The sequence below is a fragment of the Eptesicus fuscus genome, chromosome 21 (assembly GCF_027574615.1).
Source record: "Eptesicus fuscus isolate TK198812 chromosome 21, DD_ASM_mEF_20220401, whole genome shotgun sequence".
NCBI lineage: Eukaryota > Metazoa > Chordata > Mammalia > Chiroptera > Vespertilionidae > Eptesicus > Eptesicus fuscus.
Genome location: NC_072493.1, coordinates 22631068 through 22655218, shown reverse-complemented (window position 1 = coordinate 22655218; position 24151 = coordinate 22631068). Strand labels below are relative to the sequence as shown.

At 45.5% G+C, this 24151-nt stretch overlaps 1 protein-coding gene across 2 annotated transcripts in view; it reads left to right on the top strand.

Annotated features, from left to right (window-relative positions):
* The window catches only part of SPG7 (SPG7 matrix AAA peptidase subunit, paraplegin), a 43857-nt gene extending 23685 nt beyond the window's left edge, over nucleotides 1-20172 (top strand). For both annotated transcript variants that reach the window (XM_008139768.3, XM_054710386.1), the window contains 8 exons: nucleotides 6982-7106; nucleotides 8046-8148; nucleotides 9862-9972; nucleotides 12218-12333; nucleotides 14589-14745; nucleotides 15831-15997; nucleotides 16689-16766; nucleotides 19791-20172. In XM_008139768.3, the coding sequence (XP_008137990.2) occupies nucleotides 6982-7106; nucleotides 8046-8148; nucleotides 9862-9972; nucleotides 12218-12333; nucleotides 14589-14745; nucleotides 15831-15997; nucleotides 16689-16766; nucleotides 19791-19982 (1049 nt within the window). In that variant the 3' untranslated portion in view covers nucleotides 19983-20172. The remainder of the gene's footprint in view (nucleotides 1-6981; nucleotides 7107-8045; nucleotides 8149-9861; nucleotides 9973-12217; nucleotides 12334-14588; nucleotides 14746-15830; nucleotides 15998-16688; nucleotides 16767-19790) is intronic.
* Nucleotides 20173-24151: the final 3979 nt, after the last annotated feature.

Here is a 24151-nt window from a genome sequence, read left to right as displayed (position 1 = left end):
GTGAAGACAGAGACCACCTTTTTGGGCAGGCTTGAGCCCACCAGGAAGCATTTACCAGATGGCATCTTCCTTTGAGCTGAACCTCTCTGTGCTGCCATGAAAAGAGCTGCTTCCGCCCTAGGATTTGCTCATGCCCGGAATCCCTGACTGAAGTCCTCTTGTTGGGCTAGGCCAGTAGCAAACAAGTCCCTGTGTGCACAGACACAACTGAGCATTCTCAGCCCTTCAGCTGTTTCTGAAGAGTCTTTGTTACTCCTTTCTATTCATTGAAGTACAGAGTGTGGAGCAGATGCTATGCCGGTAGTGGGAAAAGCTCACTGAGGAAGAGAAATCTTCATCTCATGGGTCAGGCGCAGTACACCCTGCAGGACTGCCAGACTTATGTGGAAATGGCAACTGCATCTAAGAGCACTAGGCCCAGCTGAGCGAACTGTAGGCTGTCACTGCTTTTTAGTTGTTTATTTTTATTTTTTTAAAATATATTTTATTGATTTTTTTTACAGAGAGGAAGAGAGAGGGATAGAGAGTTAGAAACATCGATTAGAGAGAAACATCGATCAGCCGCCTCCTGCACTCCCCCTACTTGGGGATGTGCCTGCAACCAAGGTACATGCCCTTGACCGGAATCAAACCTGTGACCCTTCAGTCCGCAGGCCAACTCTCTTTTTTTTTTTTTTAAAATGCATTTTTATTTATTTATTTATTTATTTATTTATTTATTTATTTATTTATTTTTTAAATATATTTCATTGATTTTTTACAGAGAGGAAGAGAGAGGGATAGAGAGTTAGAAACATGGATGAGAGAGAAACATCAATCAGCTGCCTCTTGCACACCCCCTACTGGGGATGTGCCCGCAACCAAGGTACATGCCCTTGACCGGAATCGAACCCGGGACCCTTGAATCCGCAGGCCAACTCTCTATCCACTAAGCCAAACCAGTTTCGGCTATAGTTGTAATGATTTCAGAGAGGAAGGAAGAGGGGGGGAAAGAGAGAGAGAAACATCAATGATGAGAGAGAATCATTGATCAGCTGCCTCCTACATGCCCCCCTTCTGGGGATCAAGCCTACAAACCAAGCATGTGCCCTTGACTGGAATCGAACCTGGGACCCTTCAGTCTGCAGTCTGATGCTCTATCCACTGAGCCGAACCAGCTAGGGCTCACCTCTTTATAGTTTGATTGGTAGAAAGAAGGCTTTGCACTGAGTGCCCTCTGCGTTTGTCTGAACTCTGTATTAGAAAGTATGGGAGAACATAAACTCTGATTCTGCTTGGAGTCATTGGAAAACCCCAGTTACTGTGCATGTGGCCTTTTTCATTTTGTTTTTTTGTTTTTGTTAATCCTCACCTGAGGATGTTTTTTCCATTGATTTTAAAATATATATATATATTATTAAAATATATATATATATATATATATTTTATTTCAGAGAGGAAGGGAGAGGAGAGAGAGAAACATCAGTGATGAGAGAGAATCACTGATTGGCTGCCTCCTGCATGCCCCCTACTGGGATCAAGGCAGAAACCCGAGCATGTGCCCTTGACTGGAATTGAACCTGGGACCTTTCAGTCTGCAGGCCCATGCTCTTATCACTGAGCCAAACCAGCTAGGGCTCCATTGACTTTTAAATAGAGTTGGAGGGAAGAGGGGGCGGGGGGAGAGAAACATCTATGTGAGAGAGACATATTGATTGGTTGAGTCCTGCAAGAGCCCCAACCAGGGCCCGGAATCAAACCTACAACCCAGGTATGTGTCCCCCCTTCCCCCCTTATTTTATGTTTTTATTGATTTTAGAGGGGGGGAGAGGGAAAGGGGGAGAGAGAGAGAAACATCAATGAGAGAGAAACATCATCAATCGACTACCTCCTATACACACCCCACTGGGGATTGAGCCCACAACCTGGGCATGTGCCCTGACCAGGAATCGAACTGATGACCTCTTGGTTCATAATGATGCTCAACCACTGAGCCACACCCACCAGGGCTTGCCTTCTCCATATTAACCTAGGGTTCCTTTTGCATTAATACTTGCATGAGTTGTAAAGTTTTGGTCCTGGTTTATTTTCTGCTCATGGGTGTCTGGTTGCTCCAGCACTCTTTAAAACACTGCTTCCTCCACTGAATTGCTTTTGCACCTTCATCAGAGTTCAGCTGGTGTATTTAGGAATGTTCCTGGGCATTCTGGTCCGCGTTGATCTCTAAGTCTATGTCTGTGCTATACCACAACATGCAGCCTTCTTCACTGAGCTGCCCAGATGGAGGAGTCCTCCCACTTTGCTCTTGGCCAACAATGTTGAAGTGCTTCTCCTTCCTTTGCCTTTTCCTATAACTTTTAGAATAAGCTTGTTCCTACCTACCAAGTAGTCCTGCTGAGATTTTGATAGGAACACTCACCTAATAGGATAGTTAGAGTAAAAAATCGTGGCAACACCAGATGCTCGTGAAGATGTGAAGGAATTGCATCTTCTATACTGCCCGTGGGAATGTGAAATATGTAGCCTCTCTGGGAAATAGTTTCTTTTTTTTTTTTTTTTTACCCCCCCGGGAAATAGTTTCTAAAAAAATTAAACATAGACTTACCGTATGACACACCCCTGGTTGCTCTTCCTAGAGAAATGTTTACACAAAACACCTGTGCAGCAGTGTTCATTTTTTGTAATAGCTGAAAACTGAAAACAACCCAGATGTCCTTCAGTGGGTGCATCAACTCTGCTATGTCCTTATCATGGTTTCCATGCAGCAATCAAACAAACTGGCCCTCTCCGGGTGGCTCAGTTGGTTAGAGCATCGTCCTGTTCACCAAAAGGTTTCAGGTCGTCGTTTTTTTAAAATTTATTTTTATTGCCCTAGCCTGTTTGGCTCAGTGGATAGAGTTTCGGCCTGCGGGCTGATGGGTCCTGGTTCAATTCTGGTCAAGGGCATGTACCTCGGTTGCAGGCTCCTCCCTGGCCCAGGCCCTGGTCAGGGCTCATGCAGGAGGCAACCAATTGATGTGTTTCTCTCACAGTGATGTTTCTCTCTCTTTTTTTTTCCCTCTCTCTTCCAATCTCCCTAAAAATCAGTGGGAAAATATCTTCAGGTGAAGATTAACAACAACAACAACAACAACAACATATATATATATATATATATATATATATATATATATATATTTTATTGGTTTCAGAAAGAAAGGGAGAGAGAGTTAGAAACATCAATGATGAGAGAGAATCATTGATTGACTGTCTCCTGCATGCTCCACACTGGGGATTGAGCCCGCAACCTGGACATGTGCCCTGACCGGGATTCAAACCGTGACCTCCTGGTTCATAGGTCGATGCTCAACCACTGAGCCAAGCTGGATGGGCAAGGTTTCATTCAGGTTTGATTCCCAGCCAGGGCACATATGTAGGCTGTGGTTCGATCTCTGGTTGGGGCATGTACGGGAAGAAACCAATCAGTGTATCTCTAGCATATCGATGTTTCGATGTTTTTTCCTCTCTCTCTCTCTCTTTCTTCTCTTAAAAAAAAAAAAGAACAATTACAAAAGAAACCCAACTGTCCTTATACAAAACTGCTTGGATGGATCTCAAGGAAAGTATGCTGAATGAAAAAAGCCAGCCTCTAAATGATACATATTGTAGGATTCAATTTATATGAGAATGTCAAAATGACAAAATTCTAGAGGTGGAGAACAGATTAGTGGTTACTAGGGGTCAGAAAGGTGGGAGATGAGGGGGTGTGACTGTAAAGGGAGGTCTTCATGATGGTGGAATCTACCTGAGTTAATGTGGAGATTATAGGAATCTCACATGATAAAATTGCAGAGAATGAGGCACACAGAGAAACAAGTGCATATAAGACAGTTGATGTTGAATAAGGCCTGTGGATTGTGCAATGTGGGTTTCCTGGTTTTGACATTGCCCTGTAGTTACTCAACATGCCACTGGGAAACTGGGTGGAGGACTTGTCTACACTATTTTTGCAATTTGCTGTGTATCTACAACTATGTCAAAATATAAAGTTTCTTTTAAAAAAATATTTTGGGGAGAGAGAGAGACATTGATTTGTTATTTCACTTATTTATGTATTCATTGGTTGATTCTTATATGTGCCCAGACCGGGGACTGAACCTGCAATGTTGGCATATCAGGATGGTGCTCTAACCAACTGAGCTACTTAGCCAGGGTAATGAAAATATAAAGTTTCAAAAACGGAACCCTAGGAGATCTACACCCTGAGGTCCATATGACCAGACCCTGGAGTGAGGGCTCCGTTATGCAGGGAGGTCAAGGTAACTTGTGGTGACAGAACTTTATTTATTTATATATTTATTTAATTATGTTTTTATTGATTTTCAGAGAGAGAAAGTGAGAGGGAGAGCAAGATAGAAACACCAATGATAGAATCATCAATCGGCTGCCTTCTGCACGCCCCCTACTTGGGATTGAGCCCATAACCCATACATGTGCCCTGACTGGGAATTGAACCGTAACCTCCTGCTCAACCACGGAGCTACACCAGCTGGGTGATGGCAGAGCTTTGAGTGTCACTACTCCCATTTTTGCTTGGAGCTCACTGACATGGCATCCACCCTTGCCTTGCTATTGTTTTTCTTCTACAGCCACTCTTCCTGCTATTTTTCAACATTTTGTTCCTGTGTGTATAACTTCAGATTTCTGTATTTACAACCTTGACCTGTGGAAGGAACACATTTCAGAAATATGAGTGGTGAACCCTGCCAGATCTTCCCAACTAGCACTCTGGAATGAGTTGCATAGGGTCCCCCTGACACTGAGGAGTCTCTCGGGAAGTGAAGCTGCATCTGGCCAGATTGCCTCCCTCCTGCCGCTTCTCATTTTCCATGTCAGTGTTTCACTTTTCCTTAAATGGGAGTGTGAGCAAATGGAGCAGAGAGGTTGGATTGTCACATGTGTTGGGTTGTGCTCCCCCCCCTTTTTTTAAATAGATTTTTATTGATTTCAGAGAGGAAGGAAGAGGGAGAGAGAGAGAAACATCAGTGATGAGAGAGAAACAATTATTGGCTGCTTCCTGCACGCCCCCTGCTGGGGATGTAGCCCACATCCCGGACATGTGCCCATGACTGGAATCAAACCCAGGACACTTCAGTCCGCAGGCAGATGCTCTATCCACTGAGCCAAAACAGGTAGGACTTGCTGTTGTTTCTGAATTTGTTTCACAAGTCAGAGTGATTTTAAGACATCACCTTTGTCGAAACCGGTTTGGCTCAGTGGATAGAGCGTCGGCCTGCGGACTCAAGGGTCCCGGGTTCGATTCCGGTCAAGGGCATGTGCCTTGGTTGCGGGCATGTCCCCGGTGGGGGGTGTGCAGGAGGCAGCTGATCGATGATTCTCTCTCATCGTTGTTTCTGACTCTCTATCCCTCTCTCTTCCTCTCTGTAAAAAATCAATAAAATATATTTAAAAAAAAAAAAAAAAGACATCACCTTTGCCTCAGCGAAGTGTATACCTTTCTGCATTCTCCACTCTTGGCAAATGAACAGGACTGGACTCATCGTGGCATCCTGGCTTACTGCACTCCACAGTGCAAATGAGAGTGATGTCGCATATCTGGGAGATGTTTCTTTGAAGTTGTGGAGTGATTTTCTTGGGATGGCATGTGGTTTGGGCTGTCCTGGTAGCTGCTGCTCAGTGACATGGGTGTCAGCTCCTCAATTAGGTGGCTGCCTTCCCTGAGCTGGTACATTTGGCTGGGTCCCTCACATTGTCATGGGATCCTGGAATGGAGTGAACAACAATCTGCTGTGAGGTGGCAGTGCCTGCCATGCTCTCAGGGTTTAATTCTGCAATATTTCTTCTGAATTATACTTTTGTTAAAAGACTTTATGGGTAGTTTAAAATTGTATCTGTCTATGTCAATTTATTAGAGTTTTTTCAAGTTGGGAAAAGTTAGGTCATGGCATCTTTATTTTTTACACTTTGTATTATGGAACTTCTCAAACATCCACAAAAGCAAAAGTGTGCAGTGAGCCCCCATGTCTCAGGTCAGCTTCAGTCTTGCCTGTGCTTGTCCAGCCCTACTCCATGCACACCTCCCTCTCTTTTCCTTCTTCCCAGAATGTTATTTTTTAAAATATATTTGTATTGGTTTCAGAGAGGAAGGGAGAGAGAAATAGAACATCAATGATGAGAGAGAATCATTAATCGGCTGCCTCCTACACATCTTACACTGGGGATTGAGCCTGCAACCCAGGCGTGTGCCCTGACCAGAATTGAACCGTGACCTCCTGGTTCATAGGTTGACACTCAACCACTGAGCCATGCCAGGTGGGCCCCAGTGTGTTATTTTAAAGCCAACCCAAAGTTCTGAACCTTAAATGCTCTGAATGTATTTCTCTACATTCAGAGAAATATCATATAACTTAAATTAAAAATAAGTTATTTATACCATCCAATGAGGTTCAGAGTCCTCAGTTGCTTCATAAATGTGTTTTTGCAGTTGTAGATCTGGGCGACTCATTGGGACCGTTTCTGGACTTGCTTTTAAATTCTCATGTGAGAAACCTGGGGCAAAAAACCCAGACCCAACTGTTAGAAGTAGAATGTTCCAGAATTCCCTGTGGTGGTCACTTTGGCTCAAGGAAATGCAGTGATGAAGCATAAGAGGAGGGCGCTTGCTTCTGGGTCCACCCTGTTAGCAGTTCCCTCCGTGGATGCTTTGTGGACCTAGAGGATGGCTGTGGACAGCAGAGCCCAGGTTCCCATCTGCGGTTCTGCCCCCGGGGAAGTAAAATTTATTTTTATTGCCCTAGCCTGTTTGGCTCAGTGGATAGAGCTTGGCAAGTTCTTGCTCTTGTGATGATTTTGGTAGAAAGCTCGCAGGGCAGGATCAATCCTGGGTCGGTGCTTATAGACTCTCGTGGACCCTGGTAGGAAATCTGTCCAGTGTCTAGGACCTCAGGGGGAAGGCCACAGTGTTGGGAACGCCTACCATAAAGGCCACTGTCTGTCTCTCAGGAATGGGCACCACTGACCATGTCATCGTCCTGGCATCCACCAACCGAGCTGACATTTTGGACAATGCTCTGCTGAGGCCAGGCCGACTGGACCGACACGTCTTCATCGACCTCCCCACACTGCAGGTCAGTGTGGCCTGAGGCTGCCCTCCTTGGTCAGATGCAGCTGCTGATTCCCTCTGGTGCTTGTCTCTCCAGATTTTCTTTGGCTCACCACTCTTCTCATGGTTTTGCAGCTTGTTTTTGTTTGTTTGTTTTTACCCACATTGTTTTTCCCTTTATCCTTAAGTATCTGGGGTTGAATCGACATGTCTCAGTTGAGTTTTCTAGTATAATTTTTGGAGAACCTCAGAATTCTCATCCTGACCAGCTCAAGTCCTTGGTGCCACATGGTTGTGGAACATGAGCTCTGCAGCTGCCCTGAAAGCAGGTTGAAGGGGTGGGAGATCTGAACCTCTTGGCCCCACCAGCCTCCATATCAGTCCTCTGGTTGGATGTCCACCTCTGTGTAGCCAGGCCTTTGTGGTGGCCCCAAGGGAGCAGGAATCCGGCATGCAGTGATAAAAGGATCACGTGTGTGGTGGAGACCACCATGGGTAGGGACAAAGTTTGGAGGGTGAACCTAACAGTTGGTTAGTTGGTTACTGTTTCTGTAGGTACACACATGGGGGCATAGGGGTGTGGCTTATGGCACACCCAGTGCTCATTGTGAGTTCGTCTCTCAAACTATTACTCAGTCTAAGAAGTGGATTGAGGCTACCCTCTGACAGCTTCTAGAGGAGTGGCTGTCCATCTTCCTGACTGAAGGAAACTTTTACATCATTTACATATGCATGAATCAAAGGCTCCACAAAATAACTGCTATTTTGATGCGCTTTATTTTCTGTTCTGTTTCCTTTTTTTCCCTTCTCATTTTGTAAGGCTGCTTGCAGCTCTAAATTGGTTTCACAAACTATGGTTGTGATTAATGATGAAGAAACCCCGGAGAGTGCCTCCCTGGTGGCTCCTCTCTGCGTGGCAGACGTGCTGACCCACACTTGTATCCTTCTCCCCTGTCTTTGGTAGGAAAGGCGGGAGATTTTTGAGCAGCATCTGAAGAGCCTGAAGCTGACCCAGTCCAGCAGCTTTTACTCCCAGCGTCTGGCAGAGCTCACGCCAGGGTTCAGCGGTATGGGTGCCGGTTCTTGTTGATCCTGAGGGCAGAGGGCAGGTGGTCTTTCCTGCATGTATGAGTGCAGGCTTTCCCCGGGTGCCCTCCATTCCCTCCTCTGGGCAGCACAGCCTGGTTGAGAGTGAGGTTGTGCACGCAGAGCAGGCTGGAGGTAGAAGAATTGCACAACACTTTACTTCTCCTCCCCGAGTGGTGGAAAGCCCATTAGTGGTTCTGCATTTAGACTGCCCCATGTGTGTGTCCCCACTATGGGCACTCCTAGAAGTTCCGCCTTTAGGGATCCCCACAGAGGCTCTTCAGTTCCTGTCCAGCTCAGATCATGAGATTCCGCTGCTCCCACCAGCTGCTGCCATGGCTAGGCCTTGTCACTGATCTCCCTCACCATCTCTGCTTTAATTTGTAGACACTGATATCACAAATCAAGAATTTTGGGGGAACATTTTGCTTCCCAGCATTTGTCATCAGTTTGGCTCAAATAAACTCATAAAATTTAAATTTAAAAGTTTTTTTTCTAGCACTAACCGGTTTGGCTCAGTGGATAGAGCGTCGGCCTGCGGACTGAAAGGTCCCAGGTTCGATTCCGGTCAAGGGCATGTATTTGGGTTGCGGGCACATCCCAAGTAGGAGATGTGCAGGAGGCAGCTGATCGATGATTCTCTCTCATCGATGTTTCTAACTTTCTATCCCTCTCCCTTCCTCTCTGTAAAAAATCAATAAAAGATTTTTTTTTTAAGTTTTTTTTCTATAAGGCTCTCATTTTAAAGGGCAATGTACTTTTTTCTTTTGAGTTTCTTAACTAGAATCTTTTGGATACTAGAGAGCCTTTAATTCCTTCCTTCCTTCCTTCCTTCCTTCCTTCCTTCCTTCCTTCCTTCCTTCCTTCTTCCTTCCCTCCCTCCCTCCCTCCCTCCCTCCCTCCCTCCCTCCCTCCCTCCCTCCTTCCTTCCTTCTTTCTTTCTTTCGGCTGGAAGTCCTGTTAGTTATTTTGTTGTTTTTTAATTGATTTTGGAGAGAGAGGAAGGGAGCAGGAGAGATAGAAACATCCATCAGCTGTCTCCTGCACATCCCCTATTGGGGATTAAGCCCACAACCCCGGCATATACCCTGACTGGGATCGAACCAGTGACCTTTTGGTGCATGGCATGGTGAGCCACACCAGCAGGACTGTTTGTTTTTAATCATCATTCAAAGATGTTTTTATTAATTTTTAGAGAGAGAGGAAGGGGGAGAGACAGAGAAACATCGATGTAAGAGAGAAATGGTCATCAGTTGCCTCCAGTATGCTCCCTGGACCAGGGATTGAACCCACAGCCTTGGTATGTGTCCTGACCCGGAAACAAACCTGCAGCCTTTTGGTGTACAGGATGACGCTCCAACCCACTGAACAACCTGGCCAGGGGTAATTTTTTATCCATCAGTGCACATATGAATTACAGGGTGGAATAAAACACCAGATGGTACATGGAAGTGTGCTGATAACAGTTGTGTAATAAAGCAGTGGAGAAGGCAGAAAGACTGAAAGAGGTTGGAGTGGATGTGAAGAGGTGGTTCTTGGGGTCCAATAGAGCTGGAGCACTGGCTCACAGCCCTTATCATGCCTTACCCCTTGTCCCCTTTTCATTTATTTGTGCAATTCTTTCCTTTCCTTTCCTCCCCTCCATCCCTGAGGAAGCAGAACAACACCCCTGCCATTCCCTGTTTTGCTGACAGGTGCTGACATCGCCAACATCTGTAATGAAGCTGCTCTGCACGCTGCACGAGAAGGGCACACATCTGTTCACACGTTTAACTTTGAGTACGCTGTGGAGCGCGTCATTGCGGGTATGAGGCACAAATGCCAAAAGTTAACTCAGGGAGGTTGGGGGTGGAGGGAGTAGGTCAAGCTTAGATGTCACATGATGGACCTTATCAGCAAGGAATTATTGGACAAAGGAAAATACGTAAAGTATTTGTATTTTTTATAATTCAGGGCTTGACACTAGGACTTAAAATATTGTCAATTTTCATAACAGCAGACACTCTTTAAATCTCTATATATAAAAGCCTAAGTGACTGTTGGACCATTTGCCCAGTAGCTATGATGCTCAATGACCATCAGGGGGCAGATGCTCCAACTAGTAGAGGAGGGAGCCCGATTCCTCGCGGAATCGGCTGTGGGTTAGGTTGCTTCTAGGACACTGTCGGCCCCAAAGCTGCTTCACCCCCACCCCGGACCCAGAGAGGAGGGAGGAGAGAGCCTGATTCCTCACGGAATCGGCCGTGGGTTAGATTGTTGCTGGGGTGAGGGTGGAAAGAGATTAACCAAAGATTGTATATGCATACTAGAGGCCCGGTGCATGGATTTGTGCACCGGTAGGGTCCCTTGGCCTGGCCTGTGGGAATCCTGCCAAAACTGACTCTCCGAGATTCCCTGAGGGGTCCGGGATTGCAAGAGGGCTCAGGCCAGGCCGAGGGACCCCACCGGTGCATGAATCCATGCACCGGGCCTCTAGTAGAAGTAGAAAAGGATCTTGCAAACCCAAATGTGAGTGGGGCTCAGCCCATTAGCCATCATGTGGTGCCTGAGAGCCAACTACAAATGGACAGGCCATTGTGCATGTTGTCGGGGGTCTGCACTGCTGCTGCCTAAGGACAGAAGGAATGAATGTCTGCTGAGGGCTGTGCTCTACTAGTTAACTCTGTCTCTGCTATTCCTGTGCTCTGCTTGGGACATGAATGGGAGATGTGTTTGGGTAGTGAAGGGCTGGGGTGCTTCTGTCAGTGCCTAACCATTGTTGCTCAAAGTAGAGTCTTTGGCCTTCTATGAGGAGAGTAGGACTGAAAATGAGAGAAAGCATCTAGAAGCTTTCATAACTCCATGTAGCAACATCCAGACATGAGTGGTACATCTTGTCCTTGAACAGGGTTGAGAACAAAAGCACTAGTCCAAGACACTGAAAGTTTGAAAAAGGGAAACTGGTCCTTCCTATAGATGTTTGAGAAGCACAGGCTCTGCATGTAGGTAGTGAGCCCTCTGTCGTAAGCTGTCCCTACAAGAATCGTGTTCCCATCACCCTCAGTTTGAATTAAAATCTAGGACAAATGCCACCAGGTTCTCAGGCTGCAGCTTGGGAAAGAAGCAAACTTGTGTGACTAGAAGGAACTATAGTTGCTGTTTTCTTACTATAAATTTTGGTTTTATATAAAACCATTTATTTTTACATGGAAATTGATGAACTTACAGTAATATTATCAAAGCAGGAAAGACCAAAGAAAATACTAATAGAATACTGTCCCCACATCCTCCCTCCCCTGTATGCAATGCTTAGAACAAGAAGAGCTCTCTTGTCCTTACTTTGGTGTGGACTGCCTGAGCTGGAACATGTTTGTGTTCAGGTAAAGCCCATCTTGTGGGGCTGTGATATCATGTTTAGCGGCTCATATAATCAGCTCTGGTTGAAATGATTCGTCTGCCACAGCTAATGCATCTTAGAAGGAATTTACAGCCTTATGGTAAATGTGGGTGATCCTAGTAGCATGACAAAATAAATACCCTGAACCTAGAGCTTGCATAAAATGGAAACTTAAGGATGTTTGGAAAACTTGGGACAGTGAATGAAATCTTAGCAACAATTTGAACAGGTGAAATGTAAGGTAAAGTTACCAAGACAAGAGATAGTCAACTACTAAGAGCAAAAGAACTGTAGAATCACAGGGGCTGCAGTTATCCCTGCTAACTCTGGGAGAAAAGCCAACAAAAAACCTAGAATTTGGAGTGGAGCCCATACTAATCCTGTCAGCCCTGCAGCCCCACCCAGGAAGTCTGCAGGAGCTGTTTGGATTATTCCAACATTTATGGAAGTGGGAACAAACATTCCCCCCTCCAACACCTCTCATACCTAATGAGTTTCCCTTTGAATTGGAGCAATAGTTGTGGATGGGGTCAGCTTGGGGCAGAAACACAGAAGGTGACCATCCCATGAGGATCTCGCAACAACATGGTAAACAACTTAAGGCCAAGCAAGGAAGGTTCCTGCATGCTTACACAGGATTATTCGTGGGCCTAAACTCCTGGGCATTCTTTCAGGGACGGCCAAAAAGAGCAAGATCCTCTCAAAGGAAGAGCAGAAGGTTGTTGCATTTCATGAGTCAGGCCATGCTTTGGTTGGCTGGCTGCTGGAGCACACTGAGGCTGTGATGAAGGTAGGGTGTCGGAGAGTGGGAGCCAGGGAGGGTCTGGGGTCTTGCAGACTGGGGACCCAACTGGCCCTTGAACAAAGCTGACTTGGGGAGCACCACTGTTTGTGCTTGATGAAGAGAAAGCACAGCCTGAGGTTGACCTGAGTGGGAACAGGTGGAAGGTGACTGCAGGATCCCTCACCTTGGAGTCATAGGGCAGGAAGAGGTCTGACCTCTAAACCAGTTGGGTCCAGTTATGGGCATGACCATTTGAAATCCAAATGACTATTTGGGGTCTTCCCATCTACAGTCAGTTTTGGAATTAAGAACCGTCAGGTTTACTATCAGCTCTAACATGTGGATCTAATGATTCCTAATTGTAAAAAGAAGTGAGTTGAGTACACTTTTTTAAAAACACTATTCTTCTAGACATTTGTGAGTTTGATGAAAATTTGATAGTTCCCCCAAAATGTGTGGATTTGTGACCATAAGATCCTTGAATGACCATTAAGAAAAATGTAAACGTGTGGGATGCAGGTGCCCAGTCTGTAAAGATGAGGGCACGGATTGTAATTGAACCCTCCACCAAAGCAAGTGGAGTCACTGGGAGCCTGTACAGGTGGTTTGGTTCCACCAGCAAGGAAAGAGCTGCATTGCAGTTCCCTAAGACCCAAACATGGGAACAATGTAGCAATTGCCAGCCTGGTAAGTGAGTGATGAATGTCGGACAATCAGTGATGTTAATTGTAGCAGTGTAGTTTTTTTTTATTATTATTTTTTATTGATTTGAGAGACAGACATGGATTTGTTCCACTTATTTATGCTTTTTTAAAAATTTATTTCAGAGAGGAAGAGAGAGATAAATAGAAACATCAGTGATAAGAGAGATTAGCTACCTCCTGCACGTCCCACACTGGGGATCGAGCCCACAACTGTGACCTCCTGGTTTATAGGTTGACGGTCAATCCCTGAGCCATGCCTGGCAGGTTCGTTGGTTGCTTCTTGTAAGTGCCCTGACCAAGGATCGAACCTGCAATCTTGACATATTGGGATGATGCTCTAAACAACTGAGATACCCAGCCAGGGCCACAAAGTAGATTGTTAGTCTGGGAATCTGTGATTATGTCCTGCTGACCAGGCCAGCTCCTTTTATATGCTCATCAGAGGGCTGAGTCTACTGTTTTGTGACAGAGATAAGTGGATGCAGCAGTCACTGAAGTAGGTGATTGGGGCTGGGTCCAAGGTGAGGCAGGCGGGACAGTTACCTATAGTGTGATATTTATGGGACACTAAAATATTCAGAAATCAAGTTAAATATTTTAAGCCCGACTGGCGTGGCCCAGTGGTTGAGCATTGACATGAACCAGGAGGTCATGGTTCGATTTTCGGTCAGGGCACATGCCGGGGTTGCAGGCTCAATCCCTGGTGTGGGGCATGCAGGAGGCAGCCCATCAGTGATTCTCTCTCACCATTGATATTTCTATCTCTCCCTCCCTTCCTCTCTGAAATCAATAAAAATACATATTTTTAAAAAGATAATGCATTATTAACAAAATAAATATTAATGCAGAAAAATCCACAATGATGCAAATATCACTAAAATGAACTCAGAATTTTTGCTTTATTAGATGGCTGAAAGTCATACACTAGTCATAATGAGAAAAACTCCCTCGAGAGGCTCATACTTTGCTAGGGAAAGATAACTTCTCATTGCTGTTTGGTTATTTCCAGCTTTTTAATTGTAGTTTACTTTAGAGTTGGATTTTAAGTTTCCCCTTTCAATTTTCTGGCTACTGTGAGGTGGTTCTCTTGCTGATGTAACCCTCAGCAATGGCACCTGCAACCCAAGTCACTCCTTGTTGCTCAGGAACAGGCCTTGTCCTGTTGGAGCTGTACACACACCTGGTGTTGGGCAGTGAGGAGGCTAAGGCAAGGTTACTTTCCATTTTCCCCATATAACCTCTTCGTCAGAGGGCTATGGTGCAGGGGCAGGGGGCTTCCTTGGTGGCCTTGGTTCCTGTACTTCCTGGTTGCTTCACCTAAGAGCTCCTGTCTGGGCGGTTCTTTACTTCATATATACCTAGTAATGTACAAGAAAGACACACCCACAGTGCGTGAGCCATTCTCTTTAATGATGGTAGCTTCTTTTTATAAAAATGGGGATAGTGCAGCTTTGCTTAACAGCTTTGAAACCCTCTGATTAAAGATCTCATATTTCTCACCTTCATCTTTAAAGCCCACATCTTGCCTGCTAACTCAGGCCACCTGACGTTCTGCAGGTCTCCATCGCACCTCGGACAAACGCTGCACTGGGCTTTTCTCAGATGCTCCCAAGAGACCAGTACCTCTTCACCAAGGAGCAGCTGTTTGAGAGGATGTGCATGGCCCTGGGTGGCCGCGTGTCGGAGGCCATCTCCTTCAATAAGGTCACTTCTGGTAAGGAGCTGGCCCTGCAGGGCCTGGAGTTCTTACAATGTTTTAACATCCATTATCCCTCTGCATGGGGAGGGGAGGAGGGGGGTCATATCTGATGAAAGGATTTGAATAGTAGGATGCAAATATCCTTTAAATTTCATTAAGTGTGTTTTTGTTTAAAACAATTTTTAAAAAATATGTTTTTATTGATTTCAGAAAAGGGGGAGAGAGAGAAAGAAACATCAGTGATGAGAGAGAACCATTGATCGGCTGCATCCTGCACACCCCACACTGGGGATCGAGTCCACAACCTAGGCATGTGCCCTGACTGGGAATCGGACCATGACTCCTTGGTTCATAGGTTGACACTCAACCAATGAGCCAAGCCGGCTGGGTTCATTAAGTGTTTTATAAAGATGAGATATGGTGAAAGGAGATTTGAAACTAAGCAAGACTTTTAAAATAATTTATTTGTTACAAAAACCTTTACATACATTTAGACTATAAATGCATTTACTTGGCTAATTATTGGTAATTCAAGTAACTTCACTGTTCTCAAGCTATTATTTCACTGTAATGGCTGGAGAGCAGGCAGAAAACTTGCCCTGCTTGATCCCTGGCATTGGGGTTCAATGTAGACAAGTGTGCCCCGTGTATACCTGGACTTGTGCTGGAGAATTGCTGATGAAGCAAATGCAAATATGCAACCCATGTAGTTTTTTACTTTATTTATTTATTTTAGGTGGGTGGCACAGAGATATATAGAGAGAGAGACATTAATTTGTTGCTCTACTTATTTTTACATTGCATTTCATTCATTGGTTGATTTTTTTATGTGCCCCACCTGAGGATTAATCCCGCAACCTTGGCATATCAGGATGATGCTCTAACCAACTTAGCCACCTGGCCAGGATCTGAATAATTTTTTGGACAAAAGAGCATTTTTAAAAGTTTCCAGTCTCTCTCTTAAGGAACAGTAACAGGATACTGTTGTCCGTTGGAGACTCTGCATCTGCTGTCTGGCCTAGGTGTTTGCCAGTGGGGTCCCAGGATGCCTTGGCTCTGCACTCCCAGGAAAGAAACCTTTTCTTGGCCCTATTCTCCAGGAGCGCAGGACGACCTGAGGAAGGTTACTCGTATTGCCTACTCCATGGTGAAGCAGTTTGGGATGGCACCGAGCATTGGGCCCATCTCCTTCCCTGAGGCTCAGGAGGGCCTTGCAGGCATTGGTCGGCGCCCCTTCAGCCAGGGTCTCCAACAGATGATGGATCACGTGAGTTCACAGGCCTTGCCGTTGCACCTTGTGCCAGCCTCTGCTCCATTCAGCCCCACAGTGTGATAGTGGGCAAGTCATTGTATTCAGAGGAGGCCCCCCACCGTGCCCTGTCCCTGAGCCTTCACATTGGGCTGTTTCTCCTGACCTCTGTTGTCTCTCTAAACTGCCTAGTGTGTGTTCTTGGATGAGGACCCCTGTGTGGCTCCTGATGAAATTGTAGATGATGGGAAACTGGGAAGAATATCAAATAAATGCATCAAATGCACAGAGCCAGTGCCAATTATCCCTGTGGCCAGCAGGGACACGCTTCATTGTCCAAAGGAGATTGGGCCAGGACAGTGTCCAGCCTGTCCTGGGGCAGCTCTAATTGGCCTGGTGCATGAGCATGTGAGGCAGCTGCAGGAATGGAGGACAAACACAGGGTCCTTAGCCTCTAGGAAGGGCTGGGGGGCATCTACAGGTGGGAATGGCTGCTGTGGGCAGGCATCCTGAACTAGGACATTCCCAAGGTTGTGATGGGGGGCAGAAACTGTTGGGAGCTGACCTTTCCTGGTCATTGTGAGAGACAAAAGGCTGTGTTTCTGAACCTGCAGTTCTTTGGTGTACTTTGGTGTCAGAACCAGCCTATAGATGATGCTGTGAATAGTGGTCAGCTGTTCTCGTTACAGATCTCCTCTCTCATTCGCAGGAAGCTAAATTGCTGGTGGCTAAGGCCTACAGGCACACTGAGAAGGTGCTACAGGACAATCTGGACAAGCTGCAGGCGGTAAGACTTGGTGCATTCTAACCTCCAGGCACCTGTCTGTCTCTTCAGAAGTTGTGTGTATGGGTGCTATTACTATGTTGTGCTGGCATAGCTAGTCATGCTTTTATGGAATACTAGTGGCCTGGTGCACAAATTCATGCACGTTGAAAGGAAGTTAATTAGAAGAAATATTTTAATATCACTATTTGCCCTTTCTGTATAATAGAGGTGTCAACCAAATTCACGATCGACAGTGATAGATTGAAACACACATGTGCGATTGGCGCCAGCAAGAGCTTTATATGTATCGCACAATGTGCGAGTCAACTTATCCTTTATAGATACAGAATAAACTTGCTTCATTAGGCCTGCTTTCTGACGTAGCTAAACTTTTTCCAGCCCAGTGAAGCACCCAAACTTGTCTTCCAGGTAATTGTCAGCAACACAGCAGTAAATATCAACACGAAGCAGATAATTATTATAGATCATGCAGGGAGAACAAAGGGTAAAATATTTAACTGCAGCAGTGTTTGACTATATTCTGTGCAGTGAGAAAATCTGAAGTCATTTTCAAGGTCCATCATTTCTTACTTTTCAGTTGGGTCAAGTTTCTAAGCTTTCTAAATCTCCATTTTCTGGCTAATGAAAAGAAAATAGGATTCCATTGAGTCTCCTATCTACCTACTCCAGGACGTCTATGAGGATCAAATGAGATGAGGCATGGGAAAACACTCTACAGACATTTGGTTAAAGTGTAAAATGTTTCCATTTACACTTTAAACTTTTTTTTTTAATATATTTTTATTGATTTCAGAGAGGAAGTGAGAGGGAGCGAGAGATAGAAACATCAGTGATGAGAGAGAGAACCATTGATCAGCTGCCTCCTGCAAGCCCCCTACTGGGGATTGAGCCTGCTATAAAGCAAGTGGTGTTCCTGGGCTGAAGAAACTGCAAGGAGGCTAGTCACTAGGGAGAGGAAGCCGGGCAATGCTACATGACATCATTACCTGGATGGTTGGACACTTAGCATATTAGCTTTTTAGATATGTAGATTTCAGATGAACACAGAAATTTTTATTTTTTTATTTTTTTAGAGAAAGAGACAGGTGTGGGAGGAGAGAAAGAAACATCGATTTGTTGTTCCACTTATTTATGACTCATTGGTTGATTCTTATATGTGCCCTGACCAGGTATTTAACCCACAACCTTGGCGTATCAGGATGACACTAACCAACTGAGCTACCTGGCCAGGCCTCAAATGAACGCAGAAATTTAGAAAACAACATACCAAATATGTATTCCACCCAGCTCAGCTGAATTACAATGTTTTCCACTTTTTAGCATTTTATTATGAACATGTCAAGCCAATTCTTTCAAAATAGAAAAACATAATAAACCCTCATGTGTCCATTACCCAGTTCTGGCAATTATTAATGTTTGGTCAATTTTGTTTATTCTTTTTCCAACTCAAACTTTTCCTGAAATTTTTAAAATAAAATTTTAAGTTTAGAATAGTATTATTAGATTTACAGAAAAGTCACAAATGTCATAGAGTTTTTTTATACCCCACACCCAGTTTTTCTATTATTCACATCTTCCATTAATGTGTTGCATTTTTCAGAACCTAGTGAGCCAATATTGATATACTAACTAGATTTCCGTAGCCTTTTCCTAATGTCCTTTTCCTGCAGGGGCACCCCCAACCCCCCCACATTTACATTTGATCATCCTGCCTCCTTGGGCTCCTCTTGGCTGAGACAGTTCCTCACTTCTCTGTTGCTGATGGCCTGCCATGGCAGTGTAAGGAGATGGGTCTGATGTTCTCACAATAAGACTAGGTGTTGGGTTTGGGATTAACTCTTGACTTCAGAGGTGAAGTTACTGTGTCCCTATACATGTGGGCAGCTCTTGGTTGATAGGCTGTTTCGTTAATGTGAGGCCCTGGCAGTTGTGCGTATTGGGTCTTCCAAGTGTTGCCACTCACTAGCAGCACCAGCTTCCCTCAGAGTTGTGGTATTGTAGAATGCCAGGCCTACCCGGCCTGCTGAGCCATAAACTTTTTTTTAAAATATATTTTTATTGATTTCAGAGAGGAAGTGAGAGGGGGCAAGAGATAGAAACATCAGCGATGAGAGAGAGAACCATTGATCAGCTGCCTCCTGCAAGCCCCCTACTGGGGATTGAGCCTGCAACCTGGATTTGTGCCCTTGGCCAGAATCGAACTTGTGACCCTTCAGTCCGCAGGCTGATGCTCTATCCACTGAGCAAAACCGGCTAGGGCAGAGCCATATACTAGTACTTGTTGACAACATCCTTGCTGTCACACATGTCCATTGTCACTGCCACTGGGCAGGACCCAAGCTCCCTGTGATGGGCCGAGGATGTCCTGCCTTGGTTTGCACTGTGATCGTGATAGACTCACATCATCAGTGGGTTACAGAGCTTAACAGTATATTAGAGCAGTCACACAGATTAGGTGGTCACCTAGTTTGGGGATGACAGAAACCAGTCCAAGTAGCTGTGGCAGCATTCCTTGTAGTGGGACTGAGCAGTAGCAATTGAGTGATGGCACAGAACATCCCAGGATTCGTTCAGCATGTTTTCCATGATCATATCTAGAGAGGCAGAGGCCCCCTTCCCAAACTGTGAGGTCCCCCAACTTATACCTCAGTGCCAGCATTCCTCCCAAGTTCCAGCGAGGATGTTCTGCATTTTAGTCCCCTGCCCCCATACAGACACCCACACCTTGTTTGGTAAAGGAAATCGAAGGTTGCCCAAAATAAGCAGAGATTTGGAAGGGAAGCAGACAATTAATGAGGCTGCAGCTGGCAAATCATCTCCAAGGTTGAGACAGGGAGTGATTCTTTGCTTAAGCTGCCTGTGTGTGCTACTTCCCTGGGAAAGTGGCCTGTCTGGGGGCATCCTACTCACAGACACCCCTTTCTGGGAGGGTGAGAGGCCCCCCTCTCAGTGCTCTGCTCTCAAAAGGCTCTTGTCTGTGTCCTTGTCCTCCAAGGTTAACACACTGTCCTTTGTTTCTCTTAGCTGGCAAATGCCCTGCTGGAAAAGGAAGTGATAAACTACGAGGACATCGAGGCCCTCATCGGCCCCCCGCCTCACGGGCCCAAGAAGATGATTGCGCCTTTGAGGTGGAGAGATGCTGAGAGGGAGAAACAAGACACTGGGGAGGAGGAGGCGCCTCAGCAGCCCCCGCTTCGAGGGGAGGAGCCTTCTTAGTCCAAATAGCTGGACCTCATTAATTAATGGTGCCTGTGGGGACCCAGGGAGTGTTCGTTACTTAGCTGTTCCCCAAGTTCCTTTTCACCGGAGATTTGAACCTCATCGCCCACCCTGGTCCCTGCTGAAGGCCTTTTAAGAGCTGTTGGTTTTTGTACCTGTGATTAGTAAAGACTGCAGATGTGAATGATTTGGTTTTGCTTTTGCAGATTGTTTTTCCCCTGGCGGGGAGTTGTCAGTGCTTGTTACAGGTGCACCTGGAAGAGCTCCCGGGTTTATGACCCAGCAGTCGGGCTCATGCGGGGCTTGTGCAGGGGCTCTTCCAGCTCCTGCGACTTTGTCAGCATGCTAATCAGGATCCGGGATGAAAGGACACTCTGAGCCAATGTCCTCATCCGCACTCAATGGGGGTACAGAATAGGGGACAGGCACCAGGCTCTAAAGGATTAAAACACTGCCATCTACTGCCTTGCTGACTGATGTGTATAAGAGCCTCTCCTCACTGGTCTGGTGGGGGATACCTGAGGACTGTTGATACTTTATGATAGAGAATCCAACTTTGTACCATGTGGTCAGCTCTAACCCAGAGGGGCTGTTGGGTTTGTCCTGGAACACAGGATTGTGTGTTTACAAAGTTATAATTTCAGCAATTGAAGAGCCCCTTTTGTAGGAATCTGGGATAAGGGGCTAAGGACACCTCACTACCACGCAAGACAGACAGGTGCACTCAGCTCCCGTCTCCCTGGAGGTGTGCAACATGCACTCAGATGCTCCTACTTGCTGCTCTCACCACTTCCCCAATTATGGGTACTTCCTGACAGAATGGTGGTTCTGTTGCTGTTCCCTCACTGTGCCGAGGAAATGCCTGCTGAGCTATAGGTGGGCAAATATAGGTGTGATTACACACCTGGGGCGGGGGGGACACAAGCTTTTTTTTTTTAACTTTTGTTTCTTTTTTTTAATATATATTTTTTTATTGATTTCAGAGAGGAAGGGAAAGATAGAAACATCAACGACAAGAGAGAATCATTGATTGGCTACCTCTTGCACGCCCCCCACTGGGGACCGAGCCCACAACCCGGGCATGTGCCCTTGACTAGAACCTAACCCAGGACCCTTCAGTCCACAGGCCAACACTCTATCCACTGAGCCAAACCGGCTAAGGTGACACTTGCCTTTGCTCCAGTTTCCCTCATTCATTTCCAAAGATCTGCATATAGTCTAGTACCTGAGGGCAGTATCCTTTGTTACCTATAAAGGTGGATATGGACAAGCTCATCCCTTGTATTTTATCCATTAAAATGGCGTATGTCTGTATATCCTTTGGAAAATCATTTGCTGAGCCCAGAAGATGCTTAGCAAGAAACAGGATGTAAATGGCATGAATGGGCTGCCTTGCTATAGGAGGGGGCAGGTGTAGCTGGCTTCCCAGCACTTGCTGATATGAGTGGGTTCATGGCCCCTCAGCCGGAGGGCAGGGGGTGCTTTGTGCTGTGATTAATAGTTCTTTCATGACTTTGGCCCTCTGGTCAAATTATGTTACCTCCCTACCATGAGATATGGCATTTGAGAAGAGTGCCAAGAATTTCACCTCCTCTACTATCTCACTTGGATGATGTGCACACCTCCTTTATTTTATTTCTTTTTTGTTAATTCTCACCCCAAGATATTTTTTCCCATTGATTTTTAGAGAGAGTGGAAGGGGAGCAAGTGGGTTAGGGAGAGAAAAACATTGATTGGTTACCTCCCAAATGAGCCCCAACCAGGGCTGGGGATCGAACCTATAACCCAGGTACGTGCCCTTGACTGAGAATCAAACCTGAGACCCTTCATTGTGTGGGATGATACTCTAACCACTGAGAGCACCGCCCATGGCTCACACCTCCTTTAAAGAGGATCCTAGCCCAGCCCTTGTTGCTCAGTGGTTGAGTGTTGACCTGTGAACCAGGTGGTCATGGTTCAATTTTCAGTCAGGGCACATGCCCGGGTTTCTGGCTCAATCTCGGAGCGGGGGTATGTAGGGGCTGGTGGATCAATGATTCTCCATCATTAAAAAGAGGATTCTAAAGGTGAAGAGGCTTCAACAGTACATGGTCCCTAGAGCAGTCAGACCAAACCAGGCAACCTGTGTGCTTGATTCTGGGAACAAAACTCTGACCCTCTGCCCTCTGCCCAGCAGAGGCAGTATATCCTGGCCTGATTATAACTTCTGGAACTCTGTCTAAGTTAGGCATGTGTTTATCTCCTCATTGAGATAAACACATGTTCCCTAAATAAACATATACACAATTAGAGCCTCGGAAAATCATTAAATAAAAATAACTTGTTTTTAAATCAATACAAATTATTCTTCACTCTGATCTATACTCATGTGTTTTGTTTAAATTTTTTTTTGAGGTATAACTGACATACTAGCACATCAGTTTTAAGTGTACAATGTAATGATTCAATATTTGTATATATAGCAAAATGATTGGCACAGTAAGTCAACATCAACACAGTTAGTCTTTTTTTTGTTTTATAAACATTTTTTTATTGAATTCAAAGAGGAAGGGAGAAGGAGAGAGAGAGATAGAAACATCAATGGTGAATCACCGATCGGCCGCCTCCTGCTCGCCCTCTACTGGGGATCAAGCCCACAAGCTGTGCATGTGCCCTCGACCGGAATCAACCCAGGACCCTTCAGTCTGGAGGCCGACGCTCATCCACTGAGCCAAACCGGCTAGGGCCAGAGTCTTTTTTCTTGTGATGAGAACTTACTGACTCTCAGCAACTTTCAAACAAAACATTTATGATGATGATAATGTACTTCCAGTTGTCTTTCACTGAAGTTAGTGTTTTCTCATATTACAGGAACCTTTGAGTTAACCTCTATCTGGTTTACGTGCAGGCCATGATTTTGCAAAGTTGACAGACTGAATGGTGATGAGTTCTGTGATGAAGCAGTGTAACATTATCCTGTTCTTTTTTAAAAATATATTTTTTATTGATTTCAGAGAGGAAGGGAGAGGGAGAGAAGTAGAAACATCAATGATGAGAGAGAATCATTGATCAGCTGCCTCCTGCACGCCCCACACTGGGGACTGAGCCCACAACCCGGGCCTGTGCCCTGACTGGGAATCGAACTGTGACCTGGTTCATAGGTCGATGCTCAACCACTGAACTACGCCAGCTGGGCTATCCTGTTGTGGTTATTAGGCTATTGCTTTGCCTAATTTAGCCATCAGCCCAAATTGATATGACAAAATTAACGTGCTAAGTTTTGCAAAATGCTATAGAGATAGGACTTTTTTCCCCCACTGTCAAATCACTTTGCTGCTATGATACTAATTCTATTATTATTTTTTTTTAACTTTTATTGTCCTAGCTGGTTTGGCTCAGTGGATAGAGCATCGGCCTTCCGGACTGGAGGGTCCGGGATTTGATTCCAGTCAAGGGCACATGCCCAGGTTGCGGGCTCATCCCCAGTAGGGGGCCGTGCAAGAGGCAGCCGACCCATGAATCTCTCTCATCGTTGATGTTTCTCTCTCTGTCCCCCTTCCTCTCTGAAATCAATAAAAACATATTTAATCAATAAAAATGTATTTAAACTTTTATTGATTGTGCCCTTGACTGGAATCAAACCCCGGACACTCCAGTCCACAGGCCGACACTCTATCCATTGAGCCAAAGCAGCTAGGGCTATGATACTAACTTTAAAAATAAACCAAGACTGTGAGTCAGAAAGGGTTCCAGAAGCTATTGCTGTGTTAGATTTCTTTGAGGCTGACCCTCAAAGCACCAGATGGAGGAGGCCAGTCAGGTGCAGGTATGCAATGAGCAGGCACTGCCATGAGTAATTGGGGCTCAGTCTTGCAAGGAAATACTGAGTGTGCAGGGTATACTCTCACACCTCCAAGGGTACATACCTAGGAATCTGGCCCCCTTAGTTGAATGCTGCTTCCAGGGGCATTAGCCCTTTTTTGTCCACAGGCTGTGCCAAGGGATGGGCTGTCACTACAGTTAAAGGTAAAACCCTTGAGCCAGTTAAGTTTTTGTATCAGAAGGATTCCTGCATGACAGTTCACTTCTTTAACCTTTTGCACTCGGATGTCAAGTGTGACTCGACACGGTTAGCATCGGTAGCAGCTTGAGGAAAAAGCAAGCGAGTGCAAAGGGTTAACCTTTCC